The sequence below is a fragment of the Charadrius vociferus genome, unplaced genomic scaffold (genome assembly GCF_000708025.1).
Source record: "Charadrius vociferus isolate BGI_N301 unplaced genomic scaffold, ASM70802v2 scaffold141, whole genome shotgun sequence".
NCBI classification, from domain to species: domain Eukaryota; kingdom Metazoa; phylum Chordata; class Aves; order Charadriiformes; family Charadriidae; genus Charadrius; species Charadrius vociferus.
The window spans coordinates 1,560,670-1,579,817 of record NW_009647743.1 but is presented as its reverse complement, the minus strand read 5'-3'; the positions used below and the strand labels follow the sequence as shown (position 1 = coordinate 1,579,817).

The following is a 19,148-nucleotide window of genomic DNA, read 5'->3' as shown; positions in this document are numbered from 1 at the left end:
GGATGCAGAGACGGCAGAGCTGACAAAGAGAAGACGGTGTGGCTGCAAACGAAAAAGAAAGGAGTTTAATCGAACAACTAGAAAAGCCAGTACTTTGTTTTACAACACTCTGGGGCAATAATGGGATATCGAAAAGAAATGTTCGCATTTTGTAAATTTATCCCGTTCCTTCCTTGCCTTTTTGCCCTCAAAGATAAACCTTGTTAATAATCAGGGAAATATTCACAAAAGCAAGGTCAGGCCAGCAGACGATGTGTGTTTTTAGAGAGAAAAACCTGCTCCCAGAAAATATCTGTTGTCAACAACTTTGAGAACTGCAAAGGTTTTGGTTTGGGGTTTGTATTTTTTATTATGATTATTACTTTATTTACTCCTAGAACAGGTGAAACGCGCGCTACGGCACCGCAAGCTGCACCAGCAACGCACCACTATGACAAGACGACCCAGGGAAAATGCCCCAAGACCCCGGACCGCGTGTGGCGGTCTCAGCAGCTCGTGACGCCGCCTTTGTCCCTCCCCACTCCCTCAGAACCAACACACGCGCGTCTCATGCCAATGCGTGTCTTTCGACGTCTTGGCTGCGGCTTTTAAAAATCCTGCTAAAACGCGGTATTGTTGTGATAACCAACTGTTTTTCGAGGGTGGGGTTTTTAACCGCATTCAGACTCCAGAGATGTTTAATTTAATTAATCAGTGCTCCTTGTCAGTTCACCTCGAACAAGATGCCAACAGTCAGTGCAATAGTTTCTCTGCTTATTTCCTACCTTTGTCTTGTGGCTTATTTTTACGCTCTACCTAAGTCAGTCTGAACACATCCAGTTCCCTTTGGGATATTCTCTAAGTCGACGGACCTTTAAGAGTTTTCAGGGACTCTTAAGCATCGACTCCTATTTCTCAGGTACTTACAAATGCAGTGAAGAAAATTTAGAAAATGAAACTTGTTATACTTTTTGCCTGCAATCAAAATAAAGTGCTTTATATGCACTTAAAAATGTATTTTTAAAAATGCTGGGACAGCTGGCCAAAGCTACATCTATATTTTAATCTGAAATTGAAATATTCTGTTGCTTTTTAACAAGGTCTGTAACAGCCAATTAAAAAGTAGCTTTAATGTCTAATTGCGTAAGCACCTAATAAACATAAGATGGTACTTTTTCAGCTTGTATAAATTCTGATGCTGCCTGGTCAACAAGCTCTGGCCTGAGACTAAATATTACCGGGTATTTTTATAGTTAGAAAGGAATTTACCTGGATGTTAATACATTCATTTCATAAAGCACACCCTTAGCTTCTACAACACGGGTTGTTTGGGGGTTTTTTTTGGTGGGTGGGGTTTAAAAATACAAGTTGTAAAAACACAGGTGTAAAACTTACCTTCGTGGAGGAGCAGCAGTCTCTCCACTAAACTGCTCGGAGCAGCTAAATCAACAGGCCTCTCAAAATCTGTATTTTTGGCATTTATGTCCGCCCCAAATTCGAGGAGTAGGTTTACGATCTCGGTACTCGAATGCTGGGCAGCCGCGTGGAGCGGAGTCTCCAAATGCTTTCCTTTCTGCACGTTGGCACCTGGTGGGTAGAGGCACATAAAGAGACGTAAGAAGAGATTAATTAACATTGGCATTGAGCAAAGATGATGTTACAAAAGAAACAAAAAACCCCCACTGCCCTAGAACGCCGCAGGGAATTTAGCCACTTCATTCATTTTATTGCACAGCACTATAGCTAATTGTGTCGGTGGTTATTTTTGAACCCATACACTTATCCTAGGTTGTATTACCTAAGCACAACTAGATTTTGAAGGCAAATACTTTCTAAAAAGGAAAAGAAAAACCAAATGAGGTCACGTGAGCATCATTGTTGCCCTAATTATAAAAAAGTCGATTTTGTACAAGTTTAAGAAAATTTGCACTACATAGAAATAAACTTTCCCTATTTAAGTCTTTACAAAGGATGACTTAACTGAAGTTTAGTGTTTCTATTTTTGTAAGTACCCCAACTCAAGAGGGAATCTTGACTGGGACACTTTGTAGTTTTTCATGTGTTAAAGCTGGCGAAGGGTTTGAAACAGATTCCCATCCCGTCCAACCTTCATCAAGGATTTTTCTGTAACGGACGACTTAATTTTAATTAAGGTGGGGTTCGCAGTCAGGAAAGCTAATAGGGAGAAAACCCCAAACCATTAATTTTCCTGATCCACAGAATTCTAATTAATACACCTTTGTATTAATAAGGAATTGCTAATTTATTTTAAATTAAAATGGACTAAATGAATTTGCAATAACGCATTCATATTCAAGAAAAAATTATCCACACAAGAGTTAAACGACACTAGCCGGTGTGGAAGAATTTCCCTTACAGGCAAAGCGTTAGTCCCCCAAAACTGGCTTTGCCCCAACACTTTTCTAGACTATTCTAGCAGAGGAAAACCCCAGATTTCTTAAGAAAGCTTTACTGATTCCGCGACCCCAAAAATTGGCTTCTGTACCAACTCTTCCCCCTGAATCAACAATTTTCGCCTTTTTAATTCCCATTTCAGCAAAATAATTGAATGAGATCCCAGGCCTAGCAATTAGATTTGAAGTCTGAATAACTCTTCTCAGCATTAACACTTTGAGAATACTTCCACAGTCTCGTTCTCTGGCCTATTGCAGCGTCTATTTGCTTTTCAGCTTCTAACACACACTCATAAACTGATCAAATACGGAAACATTCCGATTGACCTGAGTAGTTACTTATATTTTCAATTTACATCTGCTTTTCTCCCTCAGGGCACCCAAGGAATGTAGAATATGCCCTTCTGTTACTGTTTTTAATGTATGGTAGTATTTGAATCCCAAAATATGCTGATTATACTTCTGTGGTTCTTCAACATAAAAATCATGACATAGGACAGTTAATCATACAGGGAGACTGACTTAATGAGAAACAATTTAACTGCTTAAGTTCTAAATAACCTGCAATTAAGTAGAAAAACAATTCTGGTGCAATGACAGCAAGTCTCATTATTCATATTATTTTTTTCTTCATTCATTGTTCTGCAGGACACAAAAGCCCCGTATCTCATTACTTGAAAGACAGCAAATGATCCTTTAGCTATGCCGATTGTGTCCCGGGGCTTGTGCTGAGCCACCAACATCTCTTTTCTGTTGATTAAATAAATAATGTGAAATTTAGTATCAATTGCCTTTTACCTTACCTCTTCTCTCTGCCGCTCAGCCTCGATACCTCGTAAAAAGATCAATCAGAACATGCTGAAGAATGAAAAAAGGTGGGGCTACGTTGCTAATCAAAGTTCTGTCGAAAGCTCAATGATTACTGTATAAAATTCATTGGTCAAAGCTGATTTTTGTCGCTTTTCCTACAGCAAATGAACATCTACAAAGCTGTAGCAGGTGCTGAAAATTCCGAACACCCATTCTTATTGGTCTCGCTCCTTTTTCCCCTCATGTGCTCGATACGAACGAGAGAGATAGTAAGTTATTATAGGGAAACGTGCATTACAGAACAAGCTTCGGAGCAGAGCCCTGCAAGCAAGGGTTCTGGTTGCCCGGATTGAGCGCAGCCCCCTTCAAAGGTGAGTACCGTATGCTTATTGTACAAACGAGGCGTATTTTTATTGAAATCACGACATACCGGCATAGAGAAGCTTTCGAATACAATGGATCTGCTGCGACACGCACGCCACGTACAGAGGTGTTCCTAAGTGAGGAAGATCCTGGTCGACGTCTATCCCCCAGGATATCAGCACCTCCAGGCACTCGCTGTGACCTGTCGGTACAAAGCGCGGCACAGTTTGCTCAACTTGAGGAAGCTCTCGCGGAGACAAAACCGGGCCCGTCGCTTTACGCTATTCCAGAGACGTCGGTCAACTGCTCCCAGTTCGTCGAGCAGGTAACTCCTTACCTCTGCTGGCTGCTTCGTGAGTCGGCGAGGGCAGGCAGGACTCCCACTGCGCTTTGGCACCGTACTCTAACAGCAGCTCCGCACACGCCGCGCTGCCTCTCGAGCACGCGTTAAATAAAGGCGTCACTCCGTCGATTGTGGTAGCATTCACCTAGAATATGGAAAAGCTACTCAAGAACAGAACTGAAAGCAAGGTAAATTTTCAAACAGCATATCGTTAGAAATTGCATTGAAATACCAAAATATTACTGGTTAGAATAACGTAGCTTAACTGCTCGGTCCCTCTGCCACTGTCTTCCTCTCACCACACCACTCAGCTGAAAGTAGTTTCCTATTATTCCTGTTAAAATATGTTGAAAAAAACCAAAATGCACCCGGAATACCAAAGAGCAGCCATTAACATCTGGGCAATAAATAACCTTCAAAAGTCATTGCCCTTAGCTTGTTTCATTGAAACAGGAAATTTAAACCTTGTGTGGTGTAAATTCTTCTCCCCACAGCTCTGTCAAGAATGCAAACCCTACACTGAATGTGCACATTATTTGCCATTTTCTTCTGTGGTTTTAATCTCCAGGTTGGAGCAATATCTCACAGGACAGAGAGAAAGCTAACAGCACAGGCTCGCTGTTGTAATACCAACCTCACCACCTCACTGGTTAATTGAATATTCCCTGTGTGAGAGAATGAGGAGAGAAACTTGGCAAATTCGCTAACGATGCGAAAGCTCTCGGGTCCTCAGCACAGGTAGGGCATGGAGCTGTGGGAGCGGGGCCAGAGGAGGCCATGAAGATGCCACGAGGGCTGGAGCGCCTCTGCTGGGAGGACAGGCTGAGAGAGTTGGGGGGGTTCAGCCTGGAGAAGAGAAGGCCAAAAAGGGGAGACCTCAGAGCCCCTTCCAGTGCCTAAAGGGGCTACAGGAGAGCTGGGGAGGGACTCTGGATCAGGGAGGGGAGTGATAGGACGAGGGGGAATGGCTTTACACTGAAAGAGGGAAGACTTAGACTAGAAATAAGGAAGACATTTCTTACAATGATGGTGCTGAGCCCCTGGCCCAGGCTGCCCAGAGAGGTTGTAGATGTCCCATCCCTGGAAACATTCCAGGTCAGGTTGGACGGGGCTCTGAGCAACCTGATCTAGTTGAAGATGTCCCTGCTCATGGTAGGGGGGGGGACTAGATGGCCTTTAAAGATCCCTTCCAACCCAAACCATTCCGTGATTCTATGTAAAGGAAGGAACACATGTATTTGGAGAGGGCTCCTTCCAGAAGTCTGGCCTATCCTCTTCTATGCCCCCCAAACCCACCAAAACAATTAAATGTACTAAAAAAATTCAGGTAGTAAATTTGTTCTTATAGTTTTGTCTATAGTATATATAGTTTTGTATCTTTAGAATCCTTGTGCTAGCTGAAGTGGAGATGAATTATGTTTGGAAAGCATCTATGTATATTTTTGTTTTCTGTAATAACATAGACATATTCTACACGGTTCTCAAAACTGAACTGTAAGGACAATAAATATTTCCATCACAAAGATCAGAGATATGGAAAACTATGCCTTTGAACTCTGATGTCAGCAGAGATTGTAGTGAAAGTGGTCTGTGAAGTCCCATTTTTGTTTCGGGATAACACAGCCAGCCTGTCTCAGGAGCACAGAAAAGAGCTGGTGCTTTTCTGTACTCGGATCACACAAATCTTAAGAGCACAAAGGTGCAGTGTGACCAAAGATATTCTGGAGATTAAAAGAAGAGCCTCTTGCAAGCCACTGAAAGCAAGAGGAAACCAGCAAAGGAGAGGGACGCGTTCCATATCTCAGAAGAGAAATAATGCAATGAAATTCAGAGATGAAATAAGGCTGGTGACTCACTGCTAGCAGATTCTCTCCAGCTCATTACTCTGTCTCAGTGTCTGCCCAACTCCCATCTGTTTTCCCTGTGACTGTTCTTCTGTTTGACATCTACTCTTATACATATAATAATGTGGTTTGTTTGGTTGGGTTTTTTTTTCTTTTAACCTAACGTCTCTCTAATGATGCTTCTTTGACCCATCACTTTCCTTTGCTAGCTTTCAGATGGCAGCTTATGGTAATTAAACGAGAGCAGTGCAACCCACAGGGTGAGTAGACAGAAATACCAATTAAAAAATAAAATAAAATCAAGGAACACATCCTTCTCAGTTAAACCAAGGTTAGCATTAGACTTCATATAAAAAAACCAAAAAAACCAAAAAAAACCCAACTTACATTTGCTCCTGCTTCAAGAAGGATCCTTGCACATCCTACGTGATCTCCCAGGCAGGCTTCATGAAGTGGAGTTACTTGGTCAATTGTTAGTGTGTCTACATTGTACCCCTAAACAAGACATGAATGACACACAAAAATCACACAAAAGCTGTTGTCTGCTCACGCAACGGTTCAAATGAATAGTTTACAATACTCTAAATAGGCTTAAAACTCTACTTGCAATAAATAAATCTTCGCTGAGCATAAAAAGAATCTTTCAATCAATCAATGTATCAAACAGCGTAAAAGTTGTCAGCTCTTCTTTTTTTTTTAAATCAGAAATTGGAATAGGATGTAGAGGGTATAAAGAAGACGGAAACAGACTGTTGCGATGCACAGGGATAGGACAAAAGGCAACAGACACAGTCGGAACATGGTAGATTCCAATCTGTTATATGGAAAAAAATTTCTCTGAGGGGCCAGTGAGCCCCTGGAACAGTGGCCCAGAGAGGCTGGGGCATCTCCGCTCCGGGTGATCTTTAAAACTCAACAGGGCCCTGAGTCTGAACTGTCCTGGGATTCTATGATTCTCTGACTTAAGGTCTGAAATAGCTAAAGCCGTAAATTTTGGCAAGGAGAACACTTCTTGCATTGATAAAATCACCCAGCCCTTGATTTTTTCTGCAGTAGATGTTTGATTTTGAAAGAACTAATAATTGCATCTGTTGGCTTTCATCAAAGGTATTCTGTAGGATAATTTTTCAGTATTGTAGTAGCTAATATCACAATACTGTAATATTGAAATTTGGTGTTTTACGGTCTCTGCCTTTGCTATTAATGAAATATATTCATTTTAAATCACAACTATGCGAAACCCAGAATCTTTCAGCGATTCTTCCCCTCAACAAGTATCTTCCTCACCAGCTCTATTTACCGGAGGGTTTAAAGCACTGGAACTACATTGATTTATACCATGCAAGAGGGGAAGATTGATACATATTTAGATACAGCTTTGGTAAAGATTGTTTTCGGGGGGAAGTTTTAAAACACACAGAAGAAACATTTTAAATAGTAACTTATATCTTATCATATAGAAAATTCCTAAATGTGAATTGCTCTGAAAAAATCAAGTGAAAAAAGCAAAGCATATGTAATCTGCATTAATAATCTATGCTGAGAAATTAAGTAACATTAAAAATGAAAGCAATTTTAAGAACACAGCCTTCACCTGTGACAATAAAGTCTTTAGAGAAAGAAGACGTCCTTGACTGGCTGCCTCATGCAGAGGTGAGCGATCTGCCCAAGAACCTATATAATAACAACATTTATTGAGTAAGCCATGTGAATTAGAAGGATTTTGGAATGCATAGAGCAAAGCAGAAAATATAATGCACAGAATGAAGTCAACTGTCCTACGAAATTAATTTTTCCTCTTTAGAGACTGTATTTCAAATGATCAGTTTCTAGACAATAAAACTGCACTACTATTAACTGCCAACATCTATAACAAATGATTATGTGCTACAGAAAACAACATATTGATATACTGATCTCAGTAATCTGATTTAATAAATTCATCAATTGCCATATTTCCCACTTCCATTTTTGCATTGGTTATTTTTTTTAAAAAAAATCATATACCTTATTTTTGCAACTGGCATATAGAAATCTATAGAATTCAACAAATTTATATTTGAACCTAAAACAGACATAAACCTGCCTGAAAAAGTCCTGAAAAAGCTGATGTATATGAAAATCAATGTGGAAACCCTTGGGTATGATGAGATTATTCTGCAGCTACCACACAAGTGCAAGGAGAGAAATACGGGGAGAATCACAATAAAAAAAGTGCTATAGTAGAAATATGATATTAAGCCTATGTTCTCACTCTAATACATTATTAGGGCTAAAAATAGTTGGATGTGCGTAATATAAAGCTTTGGCGCTTATTTTGATTTCTTCATCACCCCCAAAAAATAAAGGGAAAGAAAAGAAAAAAGGAAACCCAACATCAACCCCGTCTTCACACACATATCCCATTCCCTCTCAACTCCCAACCCAGGTCCCAGAGTCACCCAGGGGCTCCCCGGGAAGAACCTGCCCTTCCCTCCAGCAGACTGGCCACCAGTCTTCCAGCCAGAGAGGACTGCAGGCATAGCTGATCTCAATTTACCGTAAGAACTTTGCAAAACAAGCTTTGAGAGACTGTGCAAGGAAAAACCATCTTCAAAATACGTTGAAGATACATTCAAATATATTATGAATTACTGGTATTTACTCCTGCAAGAAGAAAATCACCGGAACCGTAAAATGCTAATATAATCACCCATGTGAGTTACATCAAGTCCCCCAAAATCCCTGCAGAAATGTAGAGCGAATTAGCTAAGTCTGATGAATTGGCAGCAACAGCAGCCGAACCTCCAATTGTGAAGGCGTTTGACTCTGTCCCTTGCCATGGACCAGGAGCGCCTGCAAAGCCACCCACTGCGTGTCGGTGACACGGCAATGAGGAGAAGGCTATTGCTCACTCACTGGCAGTCACTGTCCCAGCTCTAAGGTACCGTCTCACCAGAAATAGAATGTGTTTCTGTGTCCTGTTGAGCCCTCCCGACCGCTAGCCTGTGTCAGAAAGCACAATAAATAACCCCCTCAAATCACATGAAGAATGGCCAAAAAGGTTAAGACTACTCAAGCTGAAAAGAAATCACGGCAGGTAAAAACCTATGAAATAGTGCACAATATGGAAATTGTGATAAAACCTCCATTTTCCTAGAGGTGTTAGAGAAAATAAACTCACTCACTCAGATGTAAGCCTCTATCTTGTCACAGAACATAACACTACATTGTGGAACTCCGCACCACTGGATGCTATCGGATCAAAACCTCAGCAAAACAAAAGCACCACTGAGTATTTAAGTTATCATAAGACTATATAAAGCTGATCACAGAAGTTAAAAAATATCAGAGATTAAAGTTTGGTAAACCTGATCTTACAAATGCAAGGAGATAGCTATTATGTCGGAGCATCCAGTCTCTGTGAAGCTCCCTGTAGTCTTCCACCTCTGGGAGCAGATGGACCACAGGTGAGACTCTGCTTCCAATTCCCTTTCAGAGTTATTTGCACTAAGCTCTGATCACCTGTCTGGGCATGTACACGCGCGCACATCGTTCCCTAAATGTCTTACTTTAGTTTTATCAAATGTAATATTTGGCAATTCTTACTGCTAGTGAGAGTAACAGCTAAAAAAAACCATACACAAAGTGATTGGGATTTTAAGGGGTACTACACTACAAAAACTGAGCTCAGAAATCATAAAGTGACATGATCTTTGCAAAACAGCAGTATTTTCTCTGTCATCTCAATAAGCTCAAATATATTTATCCTCTTGGAGGTTGGATATGTGCAGCCACCATGAGAATTTTAACTAATGTTTTCCTTCTTCTGCAGTAGTATCTGAACCAGCATTCAAATGAATGAGATCCATGAAGTTCTCCTGCTGGTAGCTGCAAAGAATCCCTCAAAAATAATTAAAAGCTGTATTTAGAAGCTGCTTTTGCAATTTTGTCCCCCTGTCTCTACAGATGAGAACTTCTTTTGACACTTTATCCTACTCCTATATTAACAGGGAAAAAAAAAAAAAAGACACTTTATTATAGAGAAAAACATCTAATAAAATTGTAAGTGCCGTGAAGTTTTTATGCCCATTAAATACACTCACACTTTGGACATTTTTGCAGGCATGTATAACTCTAAACGGAACAAAAATGCAGGTAGAATCTGAGAAAAGTATTTTTTTCCACCTTTCCTTCCTTCACCTCCTTCCCTCTCGGATTGCTCAGAAGCAAGTCTGTTAATGTCATTACTCCAGTGCCATCTGAGAATCAAACGATGCCAGATCCCACCGTGAATTCTGTTTTGCACCTCGACCCACCTCATATCCCCGTCTCCACACAGGGCCGCCCAGCAGCAAGCTGTTTCTGCAAAATCCATTGAATACAAAATGCTCGTATCGTCTCTACTAGAAATAAAATCCGTAAGCCAAATGCTGCAGAAAGATTTTGTGCAAACCAAGGTTGGAAAAAAAAACTTTCACATTCCAACTGATTTATCAATAAACATGGTAATTCGTCATTAAATACCACAGGGACGAGAGTACGTTCAAAATAAATACGTATCATAAATAAACATGGAAGGTGTCTTGAAATAAACTCTTTGCCTAGATTGCTGCCTTCTGCTAATCTACAACCTTGCTATGTCTCTCACTTGGAAAGCGTTACCAAGAATATAAACGAGGAGATTTTTTCCTTCGTTGTTGTCTGTAACAGCAGCATTAGCAAGCACAGGCTATTCCAAAACTGTTAATGCATTAATTCCCTACCGATGTCGTCTCTGACAGATGCTGAATACAAAGTCTCTCCAACTATATTTAGAAGCCACGTTAGTTCCAAGCTCTCTGGTGTATAGTTCACCAGGAAGGACAGCCTACATTGCTTTGTAAACACCAACAAGAAAGAATAAACATATTCACTGCATTAACAGGCGAAGTTAACAAAAAAAAATAAATCACAAAGTATCATACAATACCTAAATCTCCATCTCCCCATGGCACTTCCAGCCAATTGCAATTATAAATCCTACTCATTTCTTTCAATCTGGAAAATAAAAAAAAAATAAAAAAATAAAGAAAAAAAATCTGTTCTGGCTTAGTCTGTTTTTAGTAGAGGGCAGCTGTGTCGGGCAGGGGATCAGCAGCTGGCGGCAATACCAACCTTCACCCTCCAGTAAGCACAGCTCGGGAGGTACGAGCATGCCAAGTTGCCAGGTTCTTTTCTTACGCTAAAGGACAGTGGCCCTTTTTGTTCATTTTTCACATTTCTTTTTTTAACATTAACAACTTTTCAAAGTGTGTTTGCCTTCCAAGACAGCTGAACTGGAATTTCAGCAGAAGAAAAAACTGATAGTGAAATCAAGAGCACCTTGAGCCGAGTCAGAACTGCAGGACAAACTCCTCCTTTTTTTAACCCCGTACGATGGGACATATAGTTTTGTATCCTCAGAAATAAGTATTGGTACATAGATTTGTAAGGGAAGTACTGCCAAATGTTCATCTGTTAGTTTACTACTTACTCATAATATACTTTAAAAAGAAATAAGCAGAAATATTCTAAACCTGTTTCAAATGCTATCGGATCCGTACACTGAACTGTGTTCTTCTTTCATAACTTCACTGTTGCCTCCACTATCTCCTAAACAATTCTTTGGTCGTTAAAATGGGGGGTTGATAACTATTCTCAGCAGTGAAAATCCCCCAAAACGAGGATTTGCAATTCTGGCTTTGATCCATTTCTAAGTCATTATTATGTTATTTTCTTCCTGTTTTCCTACAGATTTCACTCCTTTACATCTACCTGCAAATCGTCCCTGCAGTTACGATCACAGAATCATAGAATGGTTTGGGTTGGAAAGGACCTTGAAGATCATCCAGTTCCAACCCCCTGCCATGGGCAGAGACACCTCCCACCAGCCCAGGTTGCCCAAGGCCACATCCAGCCTGGCCTTGAACACCTCCAGGGATGGGGCCTCAACAACCTCTCTGGGCAACCTGGGCCAGTGCCTCACCACCCTCACAGTGAACAACTTCTTCCTAATGTTTAATCTAAACCTGCCCTCTTCCAGTTTACAGCCATTCCCCCTCGTCCTGTCACTACATGCCCCAGTAAAAAGTCCTCCCCAGCTCTCCTGTCGGCCCCCTTTAGGGACTGGAAGGCCACAGTGGTAAAATACTACGTAAAAATTTTCGTAGAAGTCATTAAATCAAGTCATCCCATCCTTTTGTTTTTATTCCCTGTCGGCCGTGTAGTCATAAAAAAAACCAATCCACAAAAAAAAAAAAAAAACAAAAAAAACCCCAAACCCAGTTTAAAACGTACGTTTAAAAGTTGGGGTTTCAAAACAAGGTGGGCTGGAAATGGATGAAAGTCTTCTCACTGGCTTCCCCAGGAGGAGATTTGTGCCAGGGCTCAGCACTTCAGAAAAACACTGCTCTAAGGGGAAACAGATGGTGTCCCAGTCCTCAGGAGATGGAGCATCTTCAGAGTAGAACTGAAACCAGAACCTGCCAGAGTTCATTACTGGAAGATGAGAAACACCAACTATGATAGGATGAAGAGGAATGGCTTCAAACGTGAAGAAGGTAGATTTAGATTAGATATTAGGAAGAAATTGTTGGCTGTGCGGGTGGTGAGCCCCTGGGGCAGGTTGCCCCGAGAAGCTGTGGCTGCCCCATCCCTGGAGGTGTTCAAGGCCAGGTTGGACGGGGCTTGGAGCAACCTGGGCTGGGGGAGGTGTCCCTGCCCAGGGCAGGGGGGGGAACTGGGTGATCTTCAAAGTCCCTTCCAACCTAAACCATTCTATGATTCTATTTGGAAAGTGTTGTAGCTAATATTTATTTCTGCATAACTAGCAAATGCTAGGGATTAAGCTCATCACTGTTACCTTTCATTCCTTAAGATCTATTCGGAGTGTTTCAGTTCGTGGCAACTGAAGCAACAGACGGGATCAGTAATGATAACAGAAAACCTCTGTACCGTTATAGTGCTGAGATCAATGCACTCACTTCACTCCAGTTGTTAAATCTGCCCGATATTTTGTATATTCAATAAAGTTCTAAGAGACTTACTGTGGCACTAGAAAATAACCCATTTGTTCAAAGCCCTCGCAGGATAAAGAAGCGTGTCAACTGCTTAACTGCTATTTGATGTTAAACACTATCGAAAAGAATCTTAAGTCAAGGACTTAAAAGTTAAGAAATGCACCTGCGGTGCTTAACTACTACGATGAGATGTGAGCAGCAAAACAGGAGCCACTTCTTTTTAACATATGAAATTCCAACCACGAACACTGAAGAACTCCAAAAGAATCAGAATTTAGGGTAGATATGATTAAAATACGTCTGAGAGAGAAGATGTAGTTCAAGTGACATTTAAATATTTCAATATTTCAAATTATCTTTGGTTTCATTTGATTGAAAATTATGTAGCAATATATAAATATATACACACAAATAGATAAACATATGTATACAAAAAAAGAACCTTTGATCGGTTCAAACCGATATTCTTTCCAGTGTTTATCATCACATAGACTTTCAAAATTTGGGGATTTCGTTCCAAATGCAATTGCCAACGACTTCCTACCCTTGAAAACTATACAAAACGAATTTATTTTCTCACAGAGTTCTGTTTATGATCCCCCCCAGTACAGGACCCACATCAGTTTTGCTATTCCAGTGCTGTATTGAATGAATGCGTTAATATTCAAATTATTTTGTATCTCCGTACCCAGCAGGATCTCTCGCTCTTTAAGACATGCTGCCCAAACCATAAACTGACTATAACATTGTGAAATTTATATTGCCTTTTTCATGGTACTCTCCCAATAATGAACGGATACTTGAAAACCCCTGCTGAATCTATCTTCATAACCTCATCCACACACAGTATTTTATAACTAAGGAGCCAAAAGAGAGAGTTTTAATGCTTAAATTGTAAACCCAATCTAATAGCTTATTTTTTCCAGAGTACTTAAGCATTGGAGTGTACACTGAAAGCATAGTTTAATTACAGCTATGAGAGCTTTGAGCTTCTGAAATTTCAGCCTTAGATAATAATAACCATGATCAGTCAAGAAACTTTTAGGTTAGATGATTGGTCTTAAAACACACAGGTGGCACAGCAAAGACAAGAATAGACTTCGCTTTTAGGGACGTTAAAAAGTTAACCCTTTTTTCCTTACCCTTCACGACACACCTTCTAACTTTTGCAACTCACAGGAAAACGCAGGGCGTACTTTTTTCCGAGTATAAAGCTAAGGAATTCTCAGAACACTGTCCATCTTGCACCTCCAAGGAAGCAGGTTTTGTGGAAAAGTACAGCACGTGCCTCTGCTGTCAAATACTGGGTTATCACGCATTGGAGGGTCAAATCAGCACAGGCAACAGTACTTTTAACAATTCCTAAATTTTGAGTGCTTCGACATTGCAATTTAACATCCTTTTCACACAGAAACATGAGACACTAAACTGTATTAAAAATCCTAAAAAACCACACCAGCAATATCCTGCTGGAAACTGGCCTGCTGGAGAGCAGCTCTGCAGAGAGGGACCTGGGAGTCCTGGTGGACAAGTTGCCCGTGAGCCAGCAGTGTACCCTGGTGGCCAAGAAGGCCAATGGTCTCCTGGGGCGCATCAAGAAGAGTGTGGCCAGCAGGTGGAGGGAGGTCATCCTCCCCCTCTGCTCTGCCCTGGTGAGGCCAAATCTGGAGTGCTGTGTCCAGTTCTGGGCTCCCCGGGTCAAGAAGGACTGGGAACTGCTGGAGAGGGTCCAGCAGAGGGCTACAAAGATGCTCAGGGGACTGGAGCACCTCTCTGCTGAGGACAGGCTGAGGGCCCTGGGGCTGTTCAGCCTGGAGAGGAGAAGGCTGAGAGGGGATCTCATCAACGCTTATCGATACCTACAGGGCGGGTGGCAAGAGGACGGGGCCAGACTCTGTTCAGTGGTGCCCAGTGACAGGACAAGGGGCGACGGGCACAGACTGGAACATGGGAAATTCCATCTGAACCTGAGGAAAGAATTCTTTACTTTGAGGGTGTCAGAACACTGGAACAGGCAGAGAGCTTGTGGAGTCTTCTTCTCTGGAGATGTTCAAAACCTGCCTAGATACATTCCTACCCAACCTGCCCTAGGTGAACCTGCTTTGGCAGGAGGGGTGGACTGGATGATCTCTGAAGGTCCCTACCAACCCCTACCATTCTGTGATTCTATGATTATCAGCAGCCGCTGCAGTCGTCGCTGCTGGCTCCTGGCACACAGGGGACGAAGCGTGTCAGGCCTCTTCGCCTGTCACATGAGAGCACAGCCACATTGCTCGTTGCTCCATTGCTCACTCACGGCTTGCTTTTTCCACCCTCTTGAAGGACCAACAACGGGCTGGCTATTTTTCCAGCCGAAAGTAGCTTGCAAACTCTGCGTGCCATAGCGTGAGCACGACGGTGTAAAATCACATCAACCTCTAAACGCCGTAATCCAGTAGACCCACAGCAGCGATGTGAGGACGTGGAGCAGCTGGTAGCACGCTTGGGCTGTTATCGTTACCTTGGATGAGTCACTAAAATAAAGGTTTTCCAGTGGCCTTCCCAACTAGAAGCTGACAGAAAAAGCACACGGACATTCGGAGCTGACTTTACTCACTTCTGCCTGGAATCATTTTGCTCCTCAAATGCAGTCTCAGCCTTAATCCCGACTGCAAGCAATTTTCCCTGTATTTTTCCAGTATCCCCAGTATTGTCCCCGCCTGCAGCGAGTGAATCCAGCATGTAGCATAACCTCTAGCCTTACAGGCAGCGCCCAGCTGGGCAGCAAAGCTGGGTCTAGTATGCTGATTTTTGCCAGATCCAGGAGATCTTGGTGAAATAGCCTGGTGGTGGCCCCTCATGCCAGTAGGCTGAAGACCTTTTCCTAGCCTGACTCTATCCTTTCACCTTTCTACCGAATCTTCTCACGACATGTTCCACTCCCTGTATCCCTTTTAGTCCTTTTCCCAGCAGCGTATTTAATTACATCCCGCAACGCAATATGCCTTCCTCTTGCTTTGGTCTGCAAAGGTGCCTGAAGAACAAAGTCAGGTTTGGATACCTCCATGGGTGGGAAAAGAGAGGGAAGAAAAGAGCCTTCTTCAGATTTGACATTAGATACACCCGTTATTCCAGCGAACTGCAACACCCCCAACCGCAACAGAAGTCTCTCAGTAATTCAAGATGTCCATCAATACACATACCCACCCAGTCTGGCAATCCCAAAGAGGCTGAAGTAGCTGGATCGTGTTAATATGGAATCTTCAGGAAATTTTACTTTCCGTATTTTACTGGGATTTTGAAAATTTCAAAACTTGACTAACTGTGGCTATTTCTTTGTAGGAATGGCAAAAGGGCCTAACCCTGAACCATATCAAGGAGCGGCTAGTGCTAACATTGACAAACTTTTGTAAAATTTCCTTCCAGCCTGAGGGAGAACGTCCTACTTTTTTTGGGAAATACCGCCCTAACTAGCTGAAATGTTCATAAATAAAAGTTACTATAGATCAGGAAATCTTAGCCCAAATGGTGAACAGTATGACGGTAAAAGATGCACTGCATATTCAAACTGATGAATAAACATAACCTTACAGTCCCATTGCATTCAAACAGCCTCTTGGGAAGCCATGGCAACTGCTGCTTAACTCCTTGAATATTGCTTAATTCTAAAACCTGCAGTACTAGAAATTAGCAAAGGTATTTTAAGTGTAACCCCACTTCCTATGACATATAGCTATGTTTTACACGGTAAATTCATAATTATTTTTATGCACAATATATCAAATCTCTCTTATCTCCTACTTTCCTTGAATATTTTAACACCTCCAGTTTTTCATTTGGCATCACATTATCAAGAATTTCAAGTTTGATTTCCTTATTTTCTTTGTTGTTTCACTCTAAGCCTAATGACATGCTCAACAGTAATTGGAATTATGATCACTCTTTTAAAAAAATCCCTATTATACTTACAATTACTCAATGCTCTTTTTTACACGCTTGTAATATGAAAAAAAATAGGAAAATACAGCACAGACAATAGCCCTAAAGACTTCTTTTACAATAGAGTTTGTTCCTCATTGCTGAAAACATCAATGTCCAGCGACCTAAATATCTCCTCAGCGTTTCTCTACGCAAACCTTTATGTCTTTGTCTGTAGTATCTTAGTACAGGACAAGAATTCTGTCACCTGGAGTTCCTCCACTGCCTCCCATTTCAGCTACCTATAAGCTTCTCTTTATATATAAAGTCATATGTAGAGCTTACTCCTCCGCTCCTCCCATCCCCCCCGCTGCCTGTTGTAAACAATTAGCCTTCAGTATCCAGTTACCTTGTGACAGCACAGCAAAAGTCAGGGTAAGCCAAGCCTTAACCACTTGCATAAAACAAATAGGGCAGATAGATAAACAAGAAAAGGTATTTTAGATCAGCTGATAAGAGGGCAGAAAGAACAGAAATAGCTTCAACACCCTTGCGTTAACCCATGCGAGACAATAAAGTGCCACTAAGATAAGCATGCATTTATATTACAGCTAGAAAAAAACCAAACCAACCCAGTTTAGAGCTAGAACATCAGAAATTGGGTCAGCTTAGCGTATTTCAGTACCCGGTCTCTGCAATGGCTGCTCTACTAACCTTGGCTGGTCAGAATACCCCAGCTAGCTTTTCGTTTCGCAGGACACTCCCCTACACTTTCTAGGCGTCTTTTGGGGAGATTCTGGCTCCTCTGGACAGCAGTGTTTGTTGTCATGATTTGGTTCTGCAGGAAAGCCTGGCTGTCATTGGTGCAGGTACTCGGGGCTGACGAACGTCCGCAAATGGATTTCTACTACCTTTTTTCCTCCTTTCGCTTTTTTTCACAAAGGATCTTGCTGTACGTACTGTAGAATGGCCACAACACTGAAATCCATTCAGTAACATTTACTAGCTTGGACTAGTGAGTACATAGTGGGGGAAGGGAAGAACCGCTCCAGCATTTTCTATTTTTAAAACGGAGAAAGAATCAGCTTAGCTACAGCATGACTCTTAACTATTTACATGATTTAAATGGAAAGAAGGTGTTAATTTTTTAATCATTTAACCAAAAAAGAAACAGATTCTTAAAGCGGGACTATTCAATGCTTTCTTCCTTGAATAACAAGCAACTTAAAACAGAAAAATGAAAACTGTTTTATCAGAATGGCAATTCTTTTAATAACAGAAACAATAATTATTACTGTATCAAGCTTTACTCATATGTAACTTGCAGTTAAAAGATTTTAGAATTCAGAAGAATCCATGAAACTATGAAGCATTTCTGATTTTTGTGGTGTGGAGATTTTTTGTGTTGTTTTTTTTTTTTTTTTTAATAGGGGACAAGGTATCCCACAGATGTCAACTAAAAACTACCACCTGATTAAATAAAACCATAGTTTGACTACTAAAAAAAAAAAAAAGATATTTCACTGGTTGTTTTGGAAGTCTGATCTCATTATGAAAGTAAGGCTGTAGTTTGTCAGAAGAAGCACAAGTCAATATTTTGTTTAAATAATAACACAACCTTGTTGAAATAATGACAAAACCAAGGGCAACAACTGGTAGTAGAACTTTTTTTTTTGTTTGTTACTACGTATTAGGCTGATACTATACAACAGAAATCTGCAGGGAGAAGCAATCCATGATACAATTCCAGCATGGATAGAGATGACAGTTATTTCTCTGTATTAATAGCATGTTAAAGAGCCGCCTTTACCTCCCTGCCACTTCCTTCTAGTATTTCCTCACTATCCTCTTCTACTGATCTAAAAACTAGCCATTTGTAAACTTTTTAAAAGGAAATTAACAATACTGGGTTTCATTAGTACTACTCCTTTCAGATACCTGGCAAAAATTAACCCCTAAGATGTTGAAATAATACACAGGTATTCAACGAATTTTTCCATACCCCTCTTGTTTTTCTTTCAGAGAAAATCTGCAAGACTATAGTTAGGTAGGGTAAGGGGAAAGGAGAAGCAGCTGCAAATTTCACCTTGAAATGAGAGCACGTGAGCACTGCCCTACCGCAACGGCGGCCCACTCCTGGCAGAACAGAAGCAGGTAGGCTACTGCCAATCTCGCAAGAGAGGACAAACCTGCGCTCTCCCAGACGTTACGCTGCTGTCAGAAAGTTGTTTTCCTCCGGTTTTATCTAGTTGAATGAAGCAGAATATCTCACAGACTGAAATAAATGCTTCTACCCATCCAGCAAGCAGACTCTGCAACTAAGTCTTGAAAAGAGCTTCTGCAAAAGGGCTCATTATAAAAAGGCACATGATAAATATATCACTTTAATACTAGAATTGCTTGTTAAATCGCAGTGTTTTCTTCAAGTAAATAAATACTGGAAGATGAATTAGCAGGAAACCTTACTAAGGATGTGCAT

The 19,148-nt window shown here is 41.2% G+C and overlaps 1 protein-coding gene across 1 annotated transcript in view; it reads right to left on the bottom strand.

The window, feature by feature from the left end:
• Window positions 1-19,148, bottom strand: part of ASB5 (ankyrin repeat and SOCS box containing 5) — a 29,456-nt gene that overhangs the window by 84 nt on the left and 10,224 nt on the right. The window contains 7 exon segments of the mRNA XM_009882007.1: window position 1; window positions 3-42; window positions 1,375-1,566; window positions 3,634-3,768; window positions 3,904-4,054; window positions 6,141-6,248; window positions 7,348-7,427. The exon segment at window position 1 is cut by the window's left edge and continues 84 nt beyond it. Coding sequence (XP_009880309.1) covers window position 1; window positions 3-42; window positions 1,375-1,566; window positions 3,634-3,768; window positions 3,904-4,054; window positions 6,141-6,248; window positions 7,348-7,427 — 707 coding nt within the window.